The following is a 26,163-nucleotide window of genomic DNA, read 5'->3' as shown; positions in this document are numbered from 1 at the left end:
CTTTTGTAAAAATGTAATAAAAATATGATAGGATGGTAATATAATATTGATGTGGTTATTTGTCAAGCATTATAAATATCTGCGTGACAGGAAAGCACCACATGACAGATAGCAACGTGGCTTGCTCACAGATCGTAGACAAAAGTATTTGTCACTACATATTATTCACCTAATATATTAAGTAGTACAGTGGTTTAGTTACTACATCTCCTCTCCCTTTTTTTCCTAATTTGTAGAAACTGGAGGAGAGGTTTCGTGTGAACAGGAGAGAGCTGATAGCCTTTGAGTTCCCTGTGCTTGTAGCCCTGGAGTTCAACCTGTACCTGCCTGAGCACGAGGTCATGCCCCACTACAGACGCCTCGTCCAGACCTCCTAGCATTAGTGACCCGTCAGGAGGAGCACCTAGACCATGCCCTTCTGATCCAGGACCAGAATCTACACCACACCCTCCTCCCCACCCCACCACTGGGTGCCACGACCTTGTCTCCTCTCTGCAGCCTGGGGATCCATTATGGACCATGATGTGGGAGCTCCACTACACTCTACTGCAGGCCACATTCATATGTTCATTTCCAGATCAAGACTTGAAAGCAGCCAAAGTGACACGTATTTCCATACACATATTCTTACTTCAACATTTTTCTCAGACTTTTACTCCTACATTCGAGACCAGTTACATCTTCAAAATACTTACACTATCATTCAAAAGTTTGGGGTCACTTAGAAATGTCCCTGTTTCTGAAAGAAAATCACATTTTTTTTGTCCATTAAAATAACATCAAATTGATCAGAAATACAGTGTAGACATTGTTAATGTTGTAAATAACAATTGTAGCTAGAAATGACAGATTTTGTCAAATTGAATATTTACATACAAAAGGCCCATTATCAGCAACCATCACTCCTGTGTTCCAATGGCACATTGTGTTAAAAGGCTAATTGATCATTAGAAAACTCTTTTGCAATTATGTTAGCACAGCTGAAAACTGTTGTTCTGATTAAAGAAGCAATACAACTGGCCTCCTTTAGACTAGTTGAGTATCTGGAGCATTAGCATTTGTGGGTTTGATTACAGGCTCAAAATGGCCAGAAACAAATAACTTTCTTCTGAAACTCGTCAGTCTATTCTTATTCTGAGAAATGAACGCTATTCCATGTGAGAAATTGCCAAGAAACTGAAGATCTCATACAACGCTGTGTACTACTCCATGCACAGAACAGCGCAAACTGGCTCTAACCAGAATAGAAAGAGGAATGGGAGGCCCCGGTGCACCACTGAGTAAGAGGACAAGTACATTAGAGTGTCTAGTTTGATAAACAGACGCCTCACAAGTCCTCAACTGGCAGCTTCATTAAATAGTACCCGCAAAAGACAAGTCTCAATGTCAACAGTGAAAAGGTGACTCCGGCCTTCTAGGCAGAGTTGCAAAGAAAAAAACATATACTGGCCAATAAAAATAATAGATTAAGATGGGCAAAAGAACACAGATACTGGACAGAGGAAGATTGGAAAAAAGTGTTATGGACAGACGAATCTAAGTTTGAGGTGTTCGGATCACAAAGAAGAACATTCGTGAGACGCAGACAAAATGAAAAGATGCTGGTGTCAAGCATGGTGGAGGCAATGTGATGGTCTGGGGGGGCTTTGTTGGTGGTAAAGTGGGAGATTTGTACAGGGTAAAAGGGATCTTGGAAGAAGGAAGGCTATCACTCCATTTTGCAACTCCATGCCATACCCTGTGAACGGCACTTAATTGGAACCAATTTCCTCCTACAACAGGACAATGACCCAAAGCACAGCTCCAAACTATGCAAGAACTATTTAGGGAAGAAGCAGTCAGCTGGTATTCTGTCTATAATGGAGTGGCCAACACAGTCACCGGATCTCCGGATTGAGCAGTTGTGTGGGAGCAGCGTGACTGTATGATATTAAAGAAGTGCCCATCAAGCCAATCCAATTTTTGGGAGGTGCTTCAGGAAGCATGGGGTGAAATCTCTTCAGATTACCTGAACAAATTGACAACTAGAATGCCAAAGGTATGCAAGGCTGTAATTGCTGCAAATGGAGGGTCCTTTGACGAAAGCAAAGTTTGAAGGACAGAATTATTTTTTCTAACCTTGTCAACATTTTCTATTCATTTTGTAACTCATTTCATGTATGTTTTCATGGAAAACAAGGACATTTCTAAGTGACCCCAAACTTTAACGGTAGCGTATGAAAGGGAGAATCCTATTTTCCTCCACTTTGAAAAACAAACAAAAAAAGATCAAGACTTTTTACATCCTCTGCTTTTTTCTTTGAGGTTTCATGTCATCTTTCTAGTTAAAGAGCATTGCAAGATGCTTTTTTTTGTCAAAGCAAATTATTGCTTTGTGATTGTTACATTTGCACTAATCACATTTTTATTTTTAGATCCCATCTTTATTTTTGTGAGAGAGATAATTGATTTCATTGGTTCCTCGTTCCTATGTGGAACTTTGGCTTGTTTTGGTTGCCTTATGATCATCATAAGAATGAATTGCACTGCAGCTTTTGACAGGACTGTTATCAAAGTGAATGCTTTTTGAAAGACATTTTCCAGTCTCCTCACTAGAAGTATACTTTTGAATAATGCAGATATGGATGGATGTGATTTGAGAATGACTTGTGATGAAACAAACGGGTTCTGATTAAGTTCAGTTGACTCAAACCACAAAAGGGCAAGTTTATGTAAATGGTTCCATTTATTTTCTCATCCATTTTCCCTTTTCTATTTTCTAGCCACCAATCCCACTATCAGCATGACAATTTATTTTTTAAAAATTGGTAAAATACACAGATTTAATGGGATTTTATACTGTATAGTATTAAGTACATTTAAGTACTCTTCTTGTTTTCTACCTGTGGAGTGCTTGCTTTGGACATTCGGTGACTGACCTACTCTTACCAGTGTGTAGTCTCCTGTGCTCTATGTTAGAGTGAGTTATCAGTGCGTTTCTGGTGCTATACTGGAGTGGGTGGAAAGATATTGGAAGCAAGTCATGATGATGCCAATGACCAATGATACAGATCTGGTATTGAAGCTGAACTTCTTAGTCACAATATCTGTCATGACCGGACCAAGTGTTTAAATGGCATGGTATCTGTCATGACCGGACCAAGTGTTTAAATGGCATGGTATCTGTCATGACCGGACCAAGTGTTTAAATGGCATGGTATCTGTTATGACCGGACCAAGTGTTTAAATGGCATGGTATCTGTCATGACCGGACCAAGTGTTTAAATGGCATGGTATCTGTCATGACCGGACCAAGTGTTTAAATGGCATGGTATCTGTCATGACCGGACCAAGTGTTTAAATGGCATGGTATCTGTTATGACCGGACCAAGTGTTTAAATGGCATGGTATCTGTCATGACCGGACCAAGTGTTTAAATGGCATGGTATCTGTTATGACCGGACCAAGTGTTTAAATGGCATGGTATCTGTCATGACCGGACCAAGTGTTTAAATGGCATGGTATCTGTCATGATTGCAATATTGTTGTGCCACCAATCTTTTATGACGTGTGGTTCAAGCTCGAAAGTCACCTTTGGAATGGTATGCTAATGGAATTGTTGTGACATCATAGCAGTGTTACCAAGAGTTTATCTTATTTTATTAGATCCAACTTTAGTCTTTTGAACACTTCTCTTTTTCTTTGGTTTGAATGGACAAATCAAACAGGCCTTACAGAAACGAGCTTTATGCTACATGCACATATCCATGTCTGATCAGAAAGTTTAGGATGGTGAAAATCCTTTTGTCATGCACCTCAGCCACGTCCTAAGTGCAATGCTTATTAAATTGCCCTTTTCAAATGTGTGTAGCTGTAATATTGACCTGTAATGTTGGGTATATATTCTCTCAATCTGAAATTGACTATATAAACTTTGATACAACAACGTAGGTTAATGCTGAACTATGTCACAGAGAAACATGGATACATTGTTCAAGTAAAAATAGACAATGTGTGAATTGCCATGTGTTTGAATCAGGCTTATTGTATTCAACACAGAAGGATTGACTTTAATCTGATTGCTGTGATTGAGTAATCAGAAAAGATGGATAGTGCTGAAATTGGGGTGAAATACATTTGAGAGAAGTTCTGATTCTATTTGTAAGCCCAAGAGGTTTTGCCATAGGATACCCACTTTTAGGCTTTTCCAGAAAGCTGATGGTCAACAGCATTCAAATACACGTGCGTATGTTTGTAAATATACTGCTTTGCTTGTTCAATAAAAACAAGATTCCTGAAATGTGAGTGGCTTCGCTTAATCTTGTGTTACTCTCTCCTGATGTTGCTGAATTGATTTACTGCCATAGCATGAGATATCTGGTTTCACTCTTAATATTTGTTTGCAGAAAACCAATAGCATTTTTTACAATTCAACCATGCATGAAGCAGTGCATGTTTCTCATTATACAAATCCTAAACCCTTGAACGTGAGGTTTCGCCCAAATGTTAAAAAGCCTGTGACACATCAGCACTGTGATGTTGAGTCTCACCCAACCGGTTGTAATTTACCATGAATATTAAAGTATGTGTCACATATCCCTTTGCATAAGAGCATCAGAAACAACTCCAAGTCAGTGCAAGTTGAGAAGGCCAGCCAGTGCTAGTGAGTTGTGGCTCTCCTATATGGAGCTCAGGGAACATGTTGTGCCCGGCTATGGCTCTGATGCAATCTGAGAGGACAGTTTCTCAGGGAGAGGGAGGAAGGAAAATATAGCGAATGGGAGGGAACAAATGGGCTCTCCCAGTACCGTCTGACACACATCCAAGGTCAACAAGGCGGGCGGGCAGTCACGCCAGTCCCAGTCTTGTGCTACCATCAAAACAAACAGTTCCAGGCCTGGCCACGGCCACATGGCCTATACGGCTTAGCCCTCTTCATTGATACCCCTAATACCCCTCTCAGAGCCTCATAAAAGGACAATTGACTGCCCTTCCTGGGGTTGGCTCACACATCAGCCATCGCCATTGTACCAAATATGTGTTCCATCGTTTGGGGGGCAAGCCCCCTGGCCTAGTCTATTGCCCTTCCCGCTATTAAAATAACATTTGGCTGAAACGGCAGTTTTGCCGCCCAGGCCTTTCCTCCCCCTTCCGATGCTGTGAGTGTTGCAGTGACTCGGGCTTTTCACCCAGGTCAGACCCTGGCCGCTGCTGGGCCCACCACCATTATGGCCTGGACGTTTGTAAACAAGGAAGTGAATGGTGTGTATTCAGCGATGTGAAATGTTGCAGATAGAAATAGATGTAGGGAATCATATCAATGTGAACGTTACAGACCCCAGACAGCACTGCAGGTGGACCTGTGTGTGAATCTGATCTCCACAGGCATTTCACTATGCATCTGCTAAACACGTATGTGATCAATAACATTTGATTTGAGATGACTATCTAGTCCCACTGTTCCACACAGTCTAGTTTGGCGTCAACTGAGCCCCGGCTGTAACAGAAAACCAGTGACGCAAAACAACAGGGTATGAAATGTCTCTCTCACCTTACTTATTAATGTACCCTTTAAAGTGATTCAGCCCAAGTGATTCAGTCAAGTGGAAAACATGGCCGGAAATTGAACCCCAAGGAAAGTGTTGGCAGCAATTAAGGGCACTCAATGACGTATTAGGGGTACTTTGGAGAAAGCCAAGGTGTTGACAAGAAGTATGTGTATTTTCATGAACCAGCTTTTAGAGGTGTGGTGGTGTTGCAGAATTTGCTTTGGATTCCTGGTAGGCGACTAGCAAGAGATCGTCTTCTGTATGTCCTTATAATCATGTGGTGTGTGTTGCTTGACTACGTATTTTAGAAAGCATATGTCGTTGCGACAGTAAGGCGTCATGGCAACGCATGTAAAGCAAAGTGACCTCACATGGCGGCAGGAGCTGCCTGATAACGTGTCAATTTACAGTATGCCTTCTCTTAAAGTCGCCACTACAATCGCTACATTATTTCACATTAAATATTTCCACTGCGGCAAGAAAGGCAAAATGACTGGTGTTTTTCTTAATAATAACCTATTCAACTTGAGGAATGTAATAATGTACCATGCCAGTATGGTAACTGGTACTGTACAGTTAGCCTTCTTACTTTTTGTGCCAGTAGAATGTTTACATCACATGCTTTAGTTTAGTGGGCTGCTGCCATTTTAGCCCATATTTCTACCCTGCCTTTTATTAACCATTTTGTGCTGTTAAAAACAAAGTGGTGTAATATGGGGTGACTCTCTTTTAGAATAATGACTCTTATTCCAAAGTGCATAATGTACATTGAGGTCAGCAAATCATATTTTATCTAGCGCTGGTGACCAATTAATGAGCTCATTCACTCATAAAACCATATTGATTATTTTATGTTTCGTTCAATGACGATATGATATGAGGCCTCAGAGGGGGAATGGATAGTTTTTCCAGGGATTGATAATCCATGGTCACAGTCATCCAGACCAGACAGAGGCCACAGCCAGAACTCAGCCTGCCTGGCTCCCCACTACAAACTGAATGGATGAAAAATGCTGTACTTGAATATCTGCAAAATATAGCAACCTTGCACCTCATAGATAGTAAACTACAGTATAGTATGGTTGCCGTTCATAAATATTACCTTGATGTTTCACGTCTATATTCATATTCTAATTTTTAATTTTACCCCTTTTTCTCCCCAATTGTTAGTAGCTACTATCTTGTCTCATCGCTTCAACTCCCGTACGGGCTCGGGAGCGATGGAAGGTTGAAAGGCATGCGCCCTCCTCCGATATTCTAATTTCTTAAACTGATTGAGGGACTGATGCTATAAATAAGTAAAAGCATGGCGTAATGTACAGTATCTGGCATTCAATAATTCAGTGTAGCTGTCTCTATTCAAATAAACAGTTTACATAAAATGCAAAACCTAATCTCTGGCATGTGATTTACAACCTGGAGAAAACCAGCTGCTGAAATGTCAGCAATGGCAAATTATCTGTAGATGACAGCCATATTCTTATTCATAAAACAGCAGTGTCTGAGTCAGGTGATGGGTCCAGGGAGAGGTGAGCCCCTCTGTTCCACTCTCCTACATAGACTAATAATATGTGTTCCCTCCGACCCTCTCCTGCCCCCACAGCCCCAGCCAGGGGGAAATTAATATTTTAATCTCTGACAGATTCAATGAACAGCCCAAACGATGAGAGAGAAAATGGATGAATAAATTATGAAGTGGCAGTCTGTATGACAAGGCTGTTAAGGCACTTGCCAAGTCAGGACAGAAAGGGAGTTGACACTGTTGCAAACCATCAGTCCTCGGTTTGGTAGCCAGTTCCAGTTAGGATATTATGTTCAATGTGGGACATGGAAGTAGACACACTGTGCGTGAAGTTCGAAGTTCATATAGTTAGAAATGGTTCTTGGGTTAAAATACCGGACAAACATGAATCATCTTAAAAAATATACTCATGTCTCACAACCACAAGACAGAAAAATATAAACGTGAGCACTCAAATTGGCAGTAAATGTAAAGCATTGAAACTACCATGTTAGACCACATCCACCTGAAGTGAGGAAATACTGCATAACAACTGTAGCCTTACAGACGGATGAAAAATAGGTCAACACCGTTAGTTGGGAGAGGTAGTTCCAGACACAGCTACTCTGATATCTGGCTCCACAATGTGGTCACTTTGTACATAACAACCATCAACCAGGCTGTTTCTTGTGAACATCTATTCTATTGTGTGAGGTTACTCAAATAAGGCACACATGAGATATTAGTAAGTTATTTATTCCCCCCTCACCCCAAAATCAGAGAAATCTATAGTGGTGCATCTTTTCCACAACACCACTAGGAGGTTCTACTGCACATTACATTTCATCTGTCAAGACCGAGTTGCAATGCAGCCCACACAATAAAATAGTTAAAAATTAAGATTTTCACTCAAGACTGGTTACAATATTACAACATTGTGCATCTCCTTTCCAGCACCAATGCACACCATTGTCAAAAAGCATGTCTGTCACAACATTTAGAGCCACTAGTTGCCCTATAATAACCATTACGTTAATATCTAGGCTCAGCCTTACATTCTGAAGTACTACAGACAACTGGACACTAACCTTAACTGTAAGCAAAAACACTTCAAAATAGGGAGTCAGCCCAAGCTCACTACAATATCAACAAAAAAAAAAGAACAACTACTGTACTCCTTGGCCTAGAAAACCTCAGTACTTAGACTGACCTCTGGGCACGTATTCACTGATCTAGAATCAGTTCTGCTTTTTCGATCATAATTAAATAGACAAGGGGACCCTGATCCGAGATCAGCACTCTTAATCTGAGTCGCTTTGTGAATACGGACCCCTGGCTATAGGAATACAGTGTCACACAATATTGTTATTATAACATGAATAAAATTACCTCAATCCAACTGGTAAAGTGTTCAGTAACTGTGGAACCATAGAAATATAATTACAGAATTATAGTTATTGTGTTTCTGTGTGGATTACCAACACATCCAAGGTACATTTTTTCTTTAAATATTTTTCATTATTAGTTACATTACAGTGTAAATCGGTACAGTATACATCAATGATTCGTCATATCAAACAGCTATCCTCAGAGAAGTCAACCTTTGCATACATCACTCTCTTTACACATAGTATTTAGCTAATCCCAATACAAAAAAAAAAAAAACACTGGCTGGTTTCACAACTATTGATCCCCAAAAGAACCTAAAGGGTAGCGTCGGTTTTATTATCCAAACAAGAAGGTTGTGAGAGTTGAAGTTTCTCCTAAGGTCACACTGTGTTGAGAGAGAAAACAGTATACATCATCATATTGCTGTTGATTTAGGGGGGTATTCTAGGTTAGTGAAATGAGTTGTGTTCATTTGGCACCAAACAGAAAGGAGAAAAACAGGGAGGGACTACCTGGGCCCACAAAGCGTCTTCAGAGTAGGAATAGTGATCATTTTGACACTGCTGCTACTCGCTGTTTATTATCTATGCAGTCACTTTAACCCTCCTACATGTACAAATGACCTGGACTAACCTGTAAACTGACTCTGTAGCGGTACCCCCTCAGTATTGTTATTTGAGTGTGCTTTTACTTTAGTTTATTTAGTCAATATTTTCTTAACACTGCATTGTTGGTGAAGGGCTTGTAAGTAAGTGTTTCATGGTAAGGTCTACTACACCTGTTGTATTCGGAGCATGTGACTAATAACATTTGATGATTTTGATCTAGGACCAGCTCCCACCTGTCAACGTAATCCTATTCAATGTGATCTAAAAAGGCTAAACTGATCCTAAGTCAGTACTGCTACTCTGAGATGCTTTGTGAATACAGGCCCTGGACTTCAGTTGCAAAACATTTGCCACTCTGTGCACTATTGCATAACACCCAGAATTGCCCTTGAGAATTAAATTGGCGAAAAGAAGCATTTGAGAAGGCCTCTGACAGACACCGCACACTGTTATTCCTGAGTTGCATCCCTGCGATATGCTGCGTAGGGAATGGTTGATGAGTGTGTCAATAATCATAGAAACAGCTGCTCCTGTCGCACTGAGTCACCCCACACAGTCTCTCCCAGACCAGACAGACTGGTTAGTTGGTTCATACCATTGTCCTGTCTCTAGAAGTTGAGGAGGCGTTCCCTTTCTGTGCCGGCGTAGCGTTTGTTGGCTGCAAACACCTTGGCCTTGTTCACCGAAGGACCTGAGGCGAGAGACAGATGGTGTCATTTTTTCAAAGGCATAATCGTTAAGGACTTTTGAGAGGCACAACATACTCCGGTGTTAAGCAAACCTTCATCTCAAGGCACACTTCCTTTTGTTGATAGAGGGTGCTAGTGAGCTTAGAGAAGTGCTATAGTGTGCTGTTAGGAAGGGGAATTATATGTGAGGTGAAAGGCCACACAAACCACACCATGCGTACCTGCATAGCTGAGCAGCACAGGGAGGAAGATGAGTCCGTGCGTGGCCCCCAGCAGCACCATGGCCAGGTACATGCGGAAGTAGAAGATTTGGAAGATCTGGGACTTGGACAGAGCCAGGATCAGGATGCCTCCAAACTTAGTCAAAGTGATGCCACTGAACACCTGAGAGAAGAGGAGCCATGGTTTAGTTATATTCTGCTGGTCAGCATTCCCTCCAGTCAATAATGAGTAAAATAACAAGTTTCTAAAAACCTGAGTAAAACAAGGAAGTAATTTCTACTTTTCTAGATATTCCATTCATGCCAAGAATTCAATTTTACTCCACAGTTCATTTTGCAATACTATTTTTGCATGTCAGATATACTGCTATTTCAGAATTATTGGGCAAAGGATGAACTAAATGCTTTTCTTAAAAAGAATATTCAGACAGTGTGACATTTCTATGGACAGAATACAGCGTTCCAGTCTGTGGTGAACTACAAAAGTAGAGCTGAGGTCTATTCATTAGTCCGATTCCGTTGCAAAACATTTTGTCTGGTGCAAACTGTCTTGCAACCTAAACACTTTACCGTTTACTCCAGATACCACACGGAAGCAAACAGAACACAACATGGAGGGACCTACCGGAATTTGTCCTATCAAAACAATAGTTTAAGTTGTAAACCGTTTTACAGACAAAACATTTTGCAATGGAATCCAACTAATGAATAAACCCCTGTACTTACTGAGCTGCCCATGTGGGCCAGAGCCTCCTCAGCCCTCTCCACCCTGGTACTCTTCATACTGATGGAGAAGGCCCTCACTATGTGACTGCAGAACTCCACAGAGATACCACAGCTCTGCAACACACACAAACAATTAATAGACTGGGAATACTGGGCTGTGTCCACAACAAAGAGTTCTCTGCATCCTCTTGGAGTCAAAATGTGGCAATAAAAAATAACTACCAAAACAACTGAAATATGCCAAGTTACAGGAAGACAATGTTAAAACCAGCTGCTATCAGCCTGTTTCTTCACTCACCATGACAAGGTTGACGAGGGACACAGCATTGAGGCTGATGTCCCAGAGCCACATGACCCCGAACATGTTGACCAGGATCATGGCGATGGTGATGCTGACCAGCACTCCTGACCACAGCTCAAAGCCCAGCAGCACCGTGGTAACCACAAAAATGGCCGCCAGCGACACGCCCAGCTGGAAGACCGTGTCGTAGGCTATGGTCAGGTACTGCTCATAGAACACGTAGAACACACTGGAGGGAAAACAGCGGTTACAATTAAAGACTAAACTAATTCAACATGACTGTATTACAGGATGTAGAAAGCTACATGTTGTGAAGTGTGTATTTAAAAAGGAACAACATTCATTGCCCTAGTTGTGGCCACTCACGACACTAAAAATATATTTGACAAAGAAGCATAAAAAAACAGGGCATTTGACTGGCCAGAATACATAGATCTCACCTTTCAGACTGGCCTTTCAAATCAAATCAAATTATATTAGTCACATGCGCCAAATACAACAGATCTTACAGTGAAATGCTTACTTATGAGCCCCTAATCAACAGTGCAGTTAAAAAAATAATTGGGATAAGAATAACAAATAAAAGTAACAAGTAATTAAAGAGCAGTAGTAAAATAACAATAGCGAGACTATATACAGAGGGGAACCGGTACAGAGTCAATGTGCGGGAGCACCGGTTAGTTGAGGTTATATGTACATGTAGGTAGAGTTAAAGTGACTATGCATAGATGCCAACAACAGAGACTAGCAGCGGTGTAAAAGAGTGGGGGGGAATGCAAATAGTCTGGGTAGCCACTTCATTAGCTGTTCTGGAGTCTTATGGCTCGGGGGTAGACGCTGTTTAGAAACCTCTTGGACCTAGACTTGGCACTTCGGTACCGTTTGCCATGCGGTAGCAGAGAGAACCGTCTATGACCTAGGGTGGATGGAGTCCGACAATTTTTAGGGCCTTCCTCTGACACCACCTGGTATAGAGGTCCTGGATGGCAGGAAGCTTGGCCCCAGAGATGTACTGGGCCGTTCGCACTACCCTCTGTAGTGCCTTGCGGTCGGAGGCCAAACAGTTGCCATACCAGGCAGTGAAGCAACCAGTCAGGATGCTCTCGATGTTGAAGCTGTAGAACCTTGAGAAATCGGAGGACCCATGTCAAATCTTTTCAGTCTCCTGGGGGGAAATAGGTTTTGTCGTGCCCTCTTCACGACGGTCTTAGTGTGCTTGGACCATGTTAGTTTGTTGATGATGTGGACACCAAGGAACTTGAAGCTCTCAACCTGCACCACTGCAGCCCCGTCAATGAGAATGGGGGCTTGCTCGGTCCTCCTTTTCCTGTCCCCAATCACCTCCTTTGTCTTGATCACGTTGAGGGAGAGGTTGTTGTCTTGGCACCACACAGCCAGGTCTCTGACCTCCTCCCTATAGGCCGTCTCATCTTTGTCAGTGAGCAGGCCTATCACTGTTGTGTCATCGGCAAACTTAATGCTGTTAGAGTCATGCCTAGCCATGAAGTCATGAGTGAACATGGAGTACAGGAGGGGACTGATCACACACCCCTGAGGGGCCCCTGTGTTGAGGATCAGCGTGGCAGATGTGTTGTTACCTACCCTTACCACCTGGGGGCGGCCCATCAGGAAGTCCAGGATCCAGTTGCAGAGGGAGGTGTTTAGTCCCAAGGCCCGTAGCTCATTAATGAGCTGAGGGCACTATGGTGTTGAACGCTGAGCTCTAGTCAATGAATAGCATTCTCACATAGGTGTTCCTTTTGTCCAGGGGGGAAAGGGCAGTGTGGAATGCAATAGAGATTGCATCCATATGTGGATCTGTTGGGGCGGTATGCAAATTGGAGTGGGTCAAGGGATTCTGGGATAATGGTGTTGACGTGAGCCATGACCAGCCTTTCAAAGCACTTCATGGCTACAAATGTGGGTGCTACGGGTCGGTAGTCCTTTAGGCAGGCTACCTTAGTTTTCTTGGGCACAGGCACTATGGTGTCTGCTTAAAACATGTTGGTATTACAGACTCGGACAGGGAGAGGTTGAAAATGTCAGTAAAGATTCTTGCCAGTTGGTCAACGCATGCTCACAGTACACGTCCTGGTAATCCATCTGGCGGCCTTGTGAATGTTGACCTGTTTAAAGGTCTTACTCACGTTGGCTGCGAAGAGTGTGATCACACAGTCTTCCAGAACAGCTGGTGCTCTCATGCATGTTTCAGTGTTATTTGCCTCGAAGCGAGCATAGAAGTAGTTTAGCTTGTCTGGTATGCTCGTGTCACTGGGCAGCTCTCGGCTGTGCTTCACTTTGTAGTCTGTAATGGTTTGCAAGCCCTGCCACATCCGATGAACATCAGAGCTGGTGTATTAGGATTCGATCTTAGTCCTGTATTGACGCTTTGCCTGTTTGATGGTTCGTCGGAGGGCATAGCGGGATTTCTAATAAGCTTCCGGGTTAGAGTCCCGCTCCTTGAAAGCGGCAGCTCTGGCCTTTAGCTGAGTGTGGATGCTGCCTATAATCCATGGCTTCTGGTTGGGGTATGTACGTACAGGTCACTGTGGGGACGATGTCATGCACTTATTGATGAAGCCAATGACTGATGTGGTGTACTCCTCAATGCCATCGGAGGAATCCCGGAACATATTCCAGTCTGTGCTAGCAAAACAGTCCTGTAGTTTAGCATCTGCTTCATCTGACCACTTTTTTATTGATGTAGTCACTGGTGCTTCCTGCCTTTTTGCTTGTAAGCAGGTATCAGGAGGATAGAATTATGGTCAGATTTGCCAAATGGAGGGCGAAGGAGAGCTTCTCTGTGTGTGGAGTAAAGGTGGTCTAGAGTTTTTTCCCCTCTGGTTGTACATTTAACATGCTGATAGAAATTTGGTAAAACGGATTTAAGTTTTCCTGCATTAAAGTCCCCGGTTACTAGGAGTGCCGCCTCTGGGTCAGCATTTTCTTTTTTGTTTATGGCGGAAAACAGCTCATTCAATGCTGTCTTAGTGCCAGCCTCAGTCTGTCGTGGAATGTAACCAGCTACGAAGAATACAGATGAACTCTAGGTCGATGCTGTGTTTAAATGCACTATACGGGTGGCGCAGTGGTCGAGGGCACTGCATAGCAGCGCAACCAGAGACTCTGGGTTCTAGCCCAGGCTGTCGCAGCCGGCCACGACCGGGAGGTCCGTGGGGCGACGCATAATTGGCCTAGCGTCGTCCGGGTTAGGCCGGTAGGGATATCCTTGTCTTATCGCGCACCAGCGACTCCAGTGGCGGGCCGGGCGCAGTGCACGCTAAAAATAAATGCACTATACAACTCCTCTCTAACCCTTAAAACAGGAAGTGTAGTAAATATAAACAGGAGTGGCCATAAAACTTAGATGTCAAGGTCAAACAAGAGAAAAACTGTTACAATGGCATTATTCTTTATCCCCTTACACTGTGTATAAGACAGTAGTTTTGCAATTGTTAGTTAGATTACTTGTTGGTTATTACTGCATTGTCGGAACTAGAAGCACAAGCATTTCGCTACACTCGCATTAACATCTGCTAACCATGTGTATGTGACAAATAAAATTTGATTTGAGCCATAACAACATGTTAGTAGTTATCCAAGTCTGACTAACTTCACCTTTTATGGTTATTTTAAGGAACAAAGACCCTGGACTTTGAGTCCTTAAGAAAGAGACCACAAAATGTAACAGCTTTCAGAGCCGGTTCATTTAGCAAGATAAATCAAGAACTCAGAAACAGTGAGCATCTATCCCACTAGTGACAATAGTTTCTCCTCATGCGAGAACATTTTAGCAGGTTAGAGTTTTTCATCATGAATCTTGTTCTGGTGGCAGCTCTGCAAAGTGATCACTAGCTAGCAAATCAAATCAAATTTTATTTGTCACATACACATGGTTAGCAGATGTTAATGCGAGTGTAGCGAAATGCTTGTGTTTCTAGTTCCAACAATGCAGTAATAACCAACAAGTAATCTAACTAACAATTCCAAAACTACTGTCTTATACACAGTGTAAGGGGATAAAGAATATGTACATAAGGATATATGAATGAGTGATGGTACAGAGCAGCATAGGCAAGATACAGTAGATGGTATCGAGTACAGTATATACATATGAGATGAGTATGTAAACAAAGTGGCATAGTTAAAGCGGCTAGTGATACATGTATTACATAAGGATGCAGTCGATGATAGAGTACAGTATATACATATGCATATGAGATGAATAATGTAAGGTAAGTAACATTATATAAGGTAGCATTGTTTAAAGTGGCTAGTGATATATTTACATCATTTCCCATCAATTCCCATTATTAAAGTGGCTGGAGTTGAGTCAGTGTCAGTGTGTTGGCAGCAGCCACTCAATGTTAGTGGTGGCTGTTTAACAGTCTGATGGCCTTGAGGTAGAAGCTGTTTTTCAGTCTCTCGGTCCCAGCTTTGATGCATCTGTACTGACCTCGCCTTCTGGATGATAGCGGGGTGAACAGGCAGTGGCTCGGGTGGTTGATGTCCTTGATGATCTTTATGGCCTTCCTGTAACATCGGGTGGTGTAGGTGTCCTGGAGGGCAGGTAGTTTGCCCCCGGTGATGCGTTGTGCAGACCTCACTACCCTCTGGAGAGCCTTACGGTTGAGGGCGGAGCAGTTGCCGTACCAGGCGGTGATACAGCCCGCCAGGATGCTCTCGATTGTGCATCTGTAGAAGTTTGAGTGCTTTTGGTGACAAGCCGAATTTCTTCAGCCTCCTGAGGTTGAAGAGGCGCTGCTGCGCCTTCTTCACGACGCTGTCAGTGTGAGTGGACCAATTCAGTTTGTCTGTGATGTGTATGCCGAGGGACTTAAAACTTGCTACCCTCTCCACTACTGTTCCATCGATGTGGATAGGGGGCGGGGGGGGGTGTTCCCTCTGCTGTTTCCTGAAGTCCACAATCATCTATTTAGTTTTGTTGACGTTGAGTGTGAGGTTATTTTCCTGACACCACACTCGAGGGCTCTCACCTCCTCCCTGTAGGCCGTCTCGTCGTTGTTGGTAATCAAGCCTACCACTGTTGTGTCGTCCACAAACTTGATGATTGAGTTGGAGGCGTGCGTGGCCACAAAGTCTTTCAATCTGATTTTAAACTTAACCAAACTGCTGACCTTTGACTCTCAGTTCTATTACATTACACATAAAACTAATTGGAAGAAGGCGTTTTCTGTACGGTAGAGTTATGTTTGGTCTAAACATTAACACGGACCGCTTGCGGTACAGGAACCTTATCATCCATAGCAGCGAGAAATAATAATCATTCAAAAAAGGTTCATTAATACACCATTGTAGGGTTACCACCTGGCCATATCTCCATGTTACAGCATTTGTTTACTGAAGACAGATGGAAGAGAGGCGACCACCTGTGATAATTATCTATTTAGTGTGCTCCGAACAACTGTGTGGAAGCATAACTGGGTAAGAAGTGTAGCTTGGAGGCTCCACAGATCTGTAACTGTTAAAGTAAGTGTATCTTTTTATTAGATTTTCTCTCACTGATGAAAGGGCCATATGTTTCGAAAGCCGTATCGCAAGCGCTGATTACTGATGTTTCTAAACATAACACAGGGACGAGATTGTAGTTCACATGAGCCAATCGTGGGTGAAGCGGAGGGCTGAAACTGTAGGGAGAAGGCAGAATGCCACCTAGAGTTTGAGAGCTATGCTAACCCTAACCTTAAATTTAGACCAAAATACCAATTTTTGTTTTTATGAATTGTTACAATACAGCCAACTTTGACTTCACAGCTTGTTTACCTAAGGAGAAATCACCCAGTTCTGCCTCCAGGACAAGACTCATGACAATAAAAGGACAATTATTGTCAACCTGCAAGATTTTTACCAGTGACTTTTATAGCAACAGGTAAGCCAGTGATACTGACCCTTTGCAGGAAAAGCCTCACCCTTTTAAGTGAGGGTGATATGGAAACAACACTGGAGCAGATAAGAACTCCTATTTGAGTGAGATAACAGGAATCCTTAACTAACATAGGAGTTAGCCTAGTTTACCTGTAGGGGAAGACTTTGTGTCCCATGGCAGTTGTGATGTTGTCAGCCAGCACACGGGCCATCTTCATGGCGTCTATAAAGTCAGGTGAGTCCTTGAGGATGGTGTGGTAGGTCATGAAGTAGGTGGCCCCCACAGACATGGCGTTCCCCTTTATAACCACCGCTGAACCGTATGCCGCATGACCACTACAGGACCACAAAGACCAAGTTAGAGACAGAAAGAGTAATTCAGTTAAAAGGAATTTCAATTCCCTTAAACTGAATGATTCATTTGGAAATGTAAGCGTTCATAGACAATTCTATCAGAGCTGTGGTGAAAAGCAAAAGTGAAAAGTAAAGATTCAGACGAGTGGTTTACCATCAACTCAAACCCCACATCCAATACTTCTCAACACACAATCCTTTATGAGCCATACCTGGATTGCCAGAAACACAATAATTACCCTTTCCCACACTTGACGTTAGGGTTGTCTGACAGGAACATGGGGAGGAAGTTCATGAAGTCCTGTTCCGTAGGCCTCAGCTTCCCACTGGGGGTCATGGGGTGGCAATGCACACACGACGTGTTCACCACTGATGAGAGTAGACAAATAGGTACTTCAATACAATATTTTTATAACATCAAATTACAAAGAAAATTGCAGAATGCCCCAGAAGAGTTGTAATATCTTCAGTGTGTGTGTGTGTGTGTGTGTGTGTTACCTGAGGCATTGCAGAAGGCCCCAGAAGAGTTGTAATATCTTCAGTGTGTGTGTGTGTGTGTGTGTGTGTGTTACCTGAGGCATTGCAGAAGGCCCCAGAAGAGTTGTAATATCTTCAGTGTGTGTGTGTGTGTGTGTGTGTGTGTGTTACCTGAGGCATTGCAGAAGGCCCCAGAAGAGTTGTAATATCTTCAGTGTGTGTGTGTGTGTGTGTGTGTGTGTGTGTGTGTGTGTGTGTGTGTTACCTGAGGCATTGCAGAAGGCCCCAGAAGAGTTGTAATATCTACAACAGGTGGACTGAGGCTTGACCCAGTCAAAGTAATCATCCAGCCACGACGACGGGTTGAATCCTATAGTGGTGCTGGGGGACAATAACATGGAGAGTATTTGATCCTTTTCTATTGGAAGATATTCAAGAAAGTCTCATAATTCCTTCAAACAAGAAGGTTATTTGTCAATGAGTTCACTGCTATAACAACAGCAGCTAAACCCAGAGTTCTAGTCACCCTGTTTGAGCTAGACTGACTTCACAGCATAATACTGATGTCAACATGCAGTCCAAAGGTTGCTGTTGCTTCACTCACTAGTTGCTGTAAGGGAGGCGGTGTGTGTGTGTGTGTCACTCACTAGTTGCTAATGAGAGATGCTGTGTAGACCTGTTGGATCAGAGAGTTATTGTTGCAGCCCACCCCTCCACACACAGAGTTCTGGCCCTCCAGACTCAGGTAGTCATGGCCATCCTCCACCACAAAGTAGACCGGAGGACCCGTGTGGAGGTACGTACTCAGGTTCTTAAAGTAGTCCAGCACGTACGAGTCCTATAGGATGGGAGATTCAATAGAGATGTCCAGCATGAGCCAATGTATCAAAACTAAGAGCACAACACCAAATGTCATCAGCCCACTGAGTGGGGCTGGTGGGGTTAGACATACTTACATCAGGCATGGAGAGCTTCTGGTCCAGTCCAATCTCTACCTTATTGGTGACAGCAATACTGAAGGACAGCAGCCCCACAAACACAGCCACCTGTCCAAGAAGAGGAGACATTAAAGACACACTATGTTTATATCAATTGTTGGCTTAAATGCTGGCTCTATTGTACATTTACATTCAAATCTGAGTACCAGCACTCGTTGTGGATGAAGAGGGCGTAGATCTACTCACCACTATGGGTCTGACCCACTCCTTGAGGATGAAGGGGGCGTAGATATTCTTGAAGAAGCGGAACAGGAAGCCATCAGTCTTCCCCTCCTTCCCCTCTGGCAGCGTCACACAGCACATAATGTCCAGACGATTCTCCTGGCAACATAACACAACATGTTCATTCTTGAAGCACAAGAGAATGATACAAGTTATTGCATTAACGCTAGTCAATGGCTCCAAAAATGACCTTCAACTTCCTTCAAACTGCACACAGAAACTTAAATTACATTCATGAGTTTCTCAACCATTTGAAAGCATGTGAATGCATCCAACTGGTATTTATAACTTCGTAACTGGTAAATTCCAACCTCCCACGTGGTTACGAATGCAGGAGAAGGCCCCAAGGACCCAATTAGTAAAACAGGTATTGAGAATTTACATCCATATTAGACTCTAGTGTCTCGATCTGAAAGAGCTGAAAAATCTGGATCCCTACAAATCAGCTGGGCTAGACAATCTTGACCCCCTCTTCCTAAAATGATCCACCGCCATTGTCGCAAACCTTATTACTAGTCTGTTCAACCTCTTTCGTATCGTCTCAGATTCCTAAAGATTGGAAAGCGTCCGCAAAAATGCAAATGAATTACTTAAAAATCATACAATGCGATTTTCTGGATTTTTGTTTTAGATTCCGTCTCTCACATTTGAAGTGTACCTATGATAAAAATTACAGACCTCTACATGCTTTGTAAGTAGGAAAACCTGCAAAATCGGCAGTGTATCAAATACTTGTTCTCACCACTGTATATCACTTGTGTAAATTACTAAATTGTAATTACTTCGCAACTATTGGCCTATTTATTGCCTTACTTCATTTGCACACACTGTATATAGATTTTTCTATTGTGTTATTGACTGTATGTTTGTTTATCCCATGTGTAACTCTGTTGTTGCTTTTGTCGCACTGTTTTGGCCAGGTCGCAGTTGTAAATGAGAACTTGTTCTCAGCTGGCCTTCCTGGTTAAATAAAGGTGAAATCAAATAAAATTACAAATTAAAAAGTGACATCAGTGCACTGCTCATTTGAAGTAGGCTGTGATGTTCATGCTTAGCTGGGCATGACATGGTAATAATGAACCTGGGAGTTAGTGACAGAGAAACTGACAGATACTCTAGCAACCCAACCCTACCCTAGTCCTGTGAGTCATCACCAGTCCTCTCAGAGGAACAGAAAATAGTGTGGAAGCATTTCTGGTCTTTAATCCCCAGCCAAACTCACCTCTTAGCACACCTGCTTCTGAGTAACCCCAAACCCTCCTCACCAGGCCCTCCGTGTCCGGTCTGGAGCGTGAAGTCACAAGCTTTTAGCAAGGCTAAAAGCCCTGGTCTGCCCTAGAAAGCCTATGTAAATTAAGATCGCCAGAACGGCTAAACAAAACTTGGAGATGGACATTTTGGGCTCTAAAATGTATTTATTACGATCATGTTGGATCCCCATAGTGAATTATTTGAAAGTTCACAGAGGATCACGTGCTGAGACAGACCAATCACGGGCCGGCAGGCTACGAGGAGGCTCCCGCCCTCATGCATGTGCACCTAAGGGTGTGTTTTGTGCTGTGCTTTTATCCTCTGTCTAGTTCAAACGTTATCACGTTTAGTCTGTCATCACAGTTAGTGTAGTTGTATATACCTGTTATAATGTGTGATTTTATTGCTTTTTATCCTGCTGATTTTCTTGTATATGTAAAGTGACTTTGGATGTCGTGAAAAGCTCTTAAAATCAAATATATTATTATCCAGATGAGAGCAAAGTCAACAAGCCTGTCAAGTGGGGCTGTGTCTATGGGGCTGACAGAGGATGACAGAGTGGAGAGCAGATGACAGGGTTTACGTGCCTTTGAACAGGGTATGGTAGTAAGGGGCCAGGCGCACTAGTTTGAGTGTGTCAAGAACTGCAACGCCATTGGCTTTTCAAGCTCAACAGTTTCCTGTGTGTATCAAGAATGGTCCACCACCCAAAGGACATCCAGCCAACTTGACACAACTATGGGAAGTATTGGAGTCAACATGGTCCAGCATCCCCGTCGAACGCTTTCGACACCTTGGAGAGTTCATGCCCCTAAATTATTTGGGCTGTTCTGAGGGCAAAAAGGGGGGTGTGCAACTCAATATTAGGAAGGTGTCCTTAATGTTTTGTCCACTCAGTGTACATCGTATGTCTGAGGTCATTCTTTATGATGACATAAGGATGCAGTTGCACAAATGATAAAGAAGTCTACAATCATATAAAAATATAGAATCAAGATAATGTATGTGAAGTCCACTCTTTTCTCATGGGGCAATCCAATCTAGCCTTACCGAGTTGGGATGGGTTGTTGTGATGGTAGCCCATTCACATTTCATTTCCCGGTGGAAGGTCCATGGCCACATGATACCTAGACTAGATAGGGTACTTATTAACTTTGCGCAAATTTGAGTTTGATTTTACAATGAGAGTCACCATGCCGGCATGTTCTGTATTTAACTGTACTAATCGGCAATGGAAAGAGTCATTTTCCTTTTTTCCAATAAATCAACCGTAATTCTGATTATCATAGTTATTTGCTTTTTTGTTTTCCAATGTTAACCTGGCTAAGTTTTAGGTAACGGTCAACTTTCAAATTAATCTTCGGACGCAAAGGTTTAACAGTAGGCGAGCATCAGGTTCAAATACATTAAAACTAGGTTGACTCTCAGGCAGGATGAAAATGACTACGTCGACCATGATCCTTTGCTAGTTACAGCCACTTTCACCATGCCCCTTAGTGATTCTTTTGTGCCATTTAGACCTATTCAGCAACATGGCACGCTTCAAATTCAAATACCTCCGGCTTCATACGCCATTGGGAGTTTTCCATAGTCACGTCAGCACTATCACTATTTACTGGTTGTAATGTCCATGCGCCTCACCTCCTGCCTCTTGGCATCCAGGCCCAGCAGGCTGACGAAGCAGCTGATCTGTAGCAGAAAGTCAATGAACACAGCTAACCCAGCAAACAGGGAGAAGGTCCGCACCGCTGGCATAGTGGACAGGGCCCCTGGAGAAGAAAATAGTCGTTAACTCATTGACAGAGCTCCAGACTAAAGATTGTGGTTACAAAACATTTGCAGTCAATACTGAAATCCATAGAAAGGACCTAGCTGACATCTTCAATTATCTACATCTAGTGTGTTGAGACATACTACTTGGCTACATTATACAATATGTTTGATTGTTGTATAATAATTGTAATTTGATGGTTGCGTATATTTGTCCTATTTTAGACATGTACACATGTATTAATACACGTGTGAATTGGAAATATTTTTTGTACATTTTTTTATATCCCAACTCTCCCTGAGAAATCCTCAGAGGGTGGCATCAGAGCCAAGATCTGCCATTATCAACAGCGACCATGGAGCAATTAGGGTTTATGTGCCTTGCTCAATGGCACATGAACAGATTTTGCACCTTGTCAGCTCAGGGATTCGAACTAGTAACCTTTCGGTTACTGGCCCAACACACTAACGCTAGGCTACCTGCCGTCCTAAGTATGCCAAGTAGTGTGTCAACACTGGAGGCGTTATGTGATTGAAGGTTACAGGTAGGGCTGTAGCAGTCACAAATACAGTGGCATTATTTTATCGTAAGAACACAATTGAACAGACAAATAAAATAGAAAGGACATTTATGACATGTAGGTATTCTGTGTTGAGCGATTAACAAAGAAACAGGTCCTCCTATATACTTCATTTTGAGTTATTTATGGAACTTCAGTTGTGACAAACGTTGGGTTACATGTTTTGATTTTTAATACAGTCTAAGGATGCATGATGCAACTTTTTTCAAATCATCATCATTTGTCGCATGAACTCTGCTTCGTTTTAAGTCCAGGCTGTACACACTTAATCAGTCTCTCATTCACAATTTGACAAGCACTTGATAAATGCCTCAAATTTCTTGGCGGAATCCCCTTTGTGTGGCCATAATGCCCCTTGACAAAAAGTCTAGGCCTTTTGCGGCCAGTGGCCGTTGTGTCCCTGGGCTGAACGTAATAACTCTAATTTCCTTCTCCCTGAAGCACATCTCACTCACATAGCATTCCATCACGTGATCGGGTCTATCTCACAGGCTACAAGTGAAGACAGACACATGCAGACACTTGCGTCCTTATCCAATTCTGAGGTGCATATTGAAGACATTGGAAGAACTGCCACATTTACTTTGTCAGCCAACAAGATGAGTAGGCCTAACGAACAGAAAAAGTACTAGCCTATGTCAATCTACTATCCCTCATAGCACAAAAGTTTACCAAATTTGAGATTTTTGCTTCCAACCGCCGTGTCTTTGTGAGACGCAGAGTAGGTGAACGGATGATCTCTGCATGTGTGGTTCCCACCGTGAAGCATAGAGGTGGTGTGATCGTGTCACCATTAAAGCACTGTCTGATTTATTTAGAATTCAGGGCACACTAAACCAGCATTGGTACCACAGCATTCTGCAGAAATACGCCACCCCATCTGGTTTGCGCTTAGTGAGACTATCATTTGTTTTTCAACAGGACAACCTCCAGGCTGTGTAAGTGTTATCTGACCAAGAAGGAGAGTGATGAATTATGACCCGGTCTCAACAAAGACACGACTTCAAACCAATGAGATGGTTTGGCATGAGTTGGACCACAGAGTGAAGGAAAATAAGCCAACAAGTGCACAGCATATGTGGGAACTCAATCAAGACTATTGGAAAAGCATTCCAGGTGACGCTCGTTGAGAGAATGCCAAGAGTGTGCAAAGCTGTCATCAAGGTGGCTATTTTGAACAATCTCTGCACCCAAATAGCAAATGGAGGACGCTTTCCCATGGTTAATTTTCATGCCAGCAAGGCCTCGCCTATAGAAAGCTGATGGGATCCACCTATTTTTAGTAGGGGCCTTCACTCAATTGAAAATTTTGCACAACATGAGCTCAAGGGCTTCTTTGAAGTGTTTGATTTGATTTTTGATTACATTTTATTTTAACCTTTATTTAACTAGGCAAGTCAGTTAAAAACAGATTCTTATTTTCAATGACGGCCTGTTCAGGGGCAGAACAACAGATTTGTACCTTGTCAGCTCGGGGATATGAACTTGCAACCTTTCGGTTACTAGTCCAATGCTCTAACCACTAGGCTACCCTGCCGCCCCATTGCATTGATGTCAGAGTGATTAGAGGGACAATAGAGTGCTGAGTACCAGGCAGTTAGCAAGTTTTGTAGGCTACTAATGACCATCAGCAGCAGAACTTGAAGAAGCCTAAAATATCAAAACTAAACAGTTAAGTAGAATTTGACTGCCTTCATGACTCGTGACCACTGGTGTGGCGGTAATATGGTCACCGTAACAGCCCTAGTTACAGGTCATTCTCATACCCAGGAAGAAAGCCACGGTCTCAGAGAAGGAGGAGAGGAACATGCTTGGAGCCACGTCTCCTAGGATACGGCCTATCTGCTGGTGCAGCTCTTCATGCGGCATCCGCTCATCCCTCTGCACAGCACAACACACACAAGAGGTAAATACAGTGTGTGTGTGTAAAAAAAAAAAAAAAAAAAAAAGAGTCAACACTGGTATTCAAAACTATGTCCAATAAATCATGGTTAGTGTTGTCAGACAAGCATCAGGCAAGCATAATGCCTACCTGGTATGTCTGTACAATGATGAAGATGTTGTCGACGCCCACGGCCAACACCAGGAAGGGGATGACCTCGATGACGATGAGTGTGAGAGGGATGCCAGCGTAGCTGAAGATGCCCAGAGAACAGGCCACTGAGCTCAGCACGATCACAATGCCCGCTATGCCCAGGGAGATCTTAGAGTCCACCTGGGAAGGGACAAAGACAATGAGTTGCTCACATTTAAAATGTGTCATTTAGCAGACACTCATCATTTTTCTGACGTTTGAGTTACTGAATGCATTGTTCATTCCTTCTCAATGCTTTCGAAATTTGTTTTACAAACTCACACCGCAAACGATATGATCTTTGCAAATGAAACAGATATCATGTTAAAGGAAATGGTGACAAGGTGAACAGCTGGACAATACACTATTGTAAAGTGAGTTAGTTGTCTCACCTGTATTCGTCTGAAGCTGTGGATATGCCCCAGAGCCAGGGAGATGTAGACGAACATCTTACTAAATTAAATAAACTATTATAATGTCTGAAGTTAGTTACTACTAACCAATACTCTCCTGAAGCTGTGGATATGTCCTAGCGCCAGGGAGATGTAGACGAACATTATAGCATAGCTGACCACGACAGTGCTGAGGTCACTTTCACTCTCACGGTTGATCTCATCCTCAATGCTCCTCTCAGAGTTGAAGGAGATGGTCAGGTTGGGGTTTGTATAGTTCTTCAGGAATCTGATGAATCTGGAAACAGAGACATGGAGGGTTGTGTTAGTGCAATGGCAACTCATGGCACAAAACCAAACCATTTTTGACTTATGAAATTAATTTAATCTATACACTAGCATCTGAAGGTTGATAGCTAAAAAGTATGAGCTTATTGCTCACTCTTTTTCCCAGGCCAGAGCTTTCCCCAGCTTGACAGTGTCGTTATGGTAGTTGGTGACAGGGAACGTGATCACTAGAGCTGTGGCGTTGTTGTAGTTGGTTGCTACAGTGGGGAAGAAAGATGCAAATATGTCATGGTCAGGGAATTTGTGTTGACAGTAGATAAACTATAGTAAATCAATACAGAAGATACTGAAGGATAGCATATCCAAGAGATTCAAAGCTGCAAACAGTCCGAGACAGCGAATTACACCCAATTCTACACAGGCCAATTACCACAAAAAATGTGGTCTCTCTGCATAATAAAAACTATAAAATAAAACTACAAAACATTTGTGCTTAAACTGACTATATAAAAGGAGTTATGTAATAAAGTTAACTTGTCAGTGCTAAAAATGCTTTTCCCAATTCAAACATACAATTAAACATACCCACAGAAAAAGCAGCACAAAATAGAAAGGTATATTGCCCACTGACTAGTACATTCTATTTCTTTGTGTGATGATGTACATGTATCCTCACCATCATAGCCTCCCAGGACCAGCCAGGGGAAGATGGGGCCTCCGTAGGTGCCCAGGCAGGGATCGTGGAGCAGACTGGTGTCATTGAGGGACGCTGGGGCACTGACACAGGAGAGACAGAGCAAATGCTTTATGAACTCTGAGGTAATATACACAAATCTATGACTACTATTCACCATTTACAGCTATGAGTATATACTTGCTGAAGGGAAATGAGGAGCAAGAAAGGAGT

General features: G+C 42.7%; 2 protein-coding genes across 5 annotated transcripts in view; one reads left to right on the top strand and one right to left on the bottom strand.

Moving 5' to 3' along the window:
• The window catches only part of LOC118401940 (CDK5 and ABL1 enzyme substrate 1-like), a 33,496-nt gene extending 29,212 nt beyond the window's left edge, over positions 1-4,284 (top strand). For all 4 annotated transcript variants that reach the window (XM_035799639.2, XM_035799638.2, XM_035799640.2 and 1 more), the window contains one exon: positions 237-4,284. In XM_035799639.2, the coding sequence (XP_035655532.1) occupies positions 237-377 (141 nt within the window). In that variant the 3' untranslated portion in view covers positions 378-4,284. The remainder of the gene's footprint in view (positions 1-236) is intronic.
• A 3,485-nt stretch (positions 4,285-7,769) lies between these two features.
• Positions 7,770-26,163, bottom strand: part of npc1 (Niemann-Pick disease, type C1) — a 31,348-nt gene continuing 12,954 nt past the window's right edge. The window contains exons 10-25 of the mRNA XM_035799633.2: positions 25,933-26,033; positions 25,411-25,513; positions 25,077-25,266; positions 24,535-24,717; positions 24,269-24,383; positions 21,793-21,920; positions 18,865-18,999; positions 18,637-18,726; positions 18,328-18,518; positions 17,946-18,061; positions 17,443-17,572; positions 17,000-17,185; positions 10,961-11,192; positions 10,663-10,776; positions 9,937-10,099; positions 7,770-9,717 (exon numbers count right to left, since the gene is read on the bottom strand). Coding sequence (XP_035655526.1) covers positions 9,635-9,717; positions 9,937-10,099; positions 10,663-10,776; positions 10,961-11,192; positions 17,000-17,185; positions 17,443-17,572; positions 17,946-18,061; positions 18,328-18,518; positions 18,637-18,726; positions 18,865-18,999; positions 21,793-21,920; positions 24,269-24,383; positions 24,535-24,717; positions 25,077-25,266; positions 25,411-25,513; positions 25,933-26,033 — 2,260 coding nt within the window. The 3' untranslated portion in view covers positions 7,770-9,634. The remainder of the gene's footprint in view (positions 9,718-9,936; positions 10,100-10,662; positions 10,777-10,960; positions 11,193-16,999; positions 17,186-17,442; positions 17,573-17,945; positions 18,062-18,327; positions 18,519-18,636; positions 18,727-18,864; positions 19,000-21,792; positions 21,921-24,268; positions 24,384-24,534; positions 24,718-25,076; positions 25,267-25,410; positions 25,514-25,932; positions 26,034-26,163) is intronic.

Source organism: Oncorhynchus keta, chromosome 23, assembly GCF_023373465.1.
Source record: "Oncorhynchus keta strain PuntledgeMale-10-30-2019 chromosome 23, Oket_V2, whole genome shotgun sequence".
Lineage (NCBI taxonomy): Eukaryota > Metazoa > Chordata > Actinopteri > Salmoniformes > Salmonidae > Oncorhynchus > Oncorhynchus keta.
This window is presented reverse-complemented; position numbering and strand designations above follow the sequence as displayed.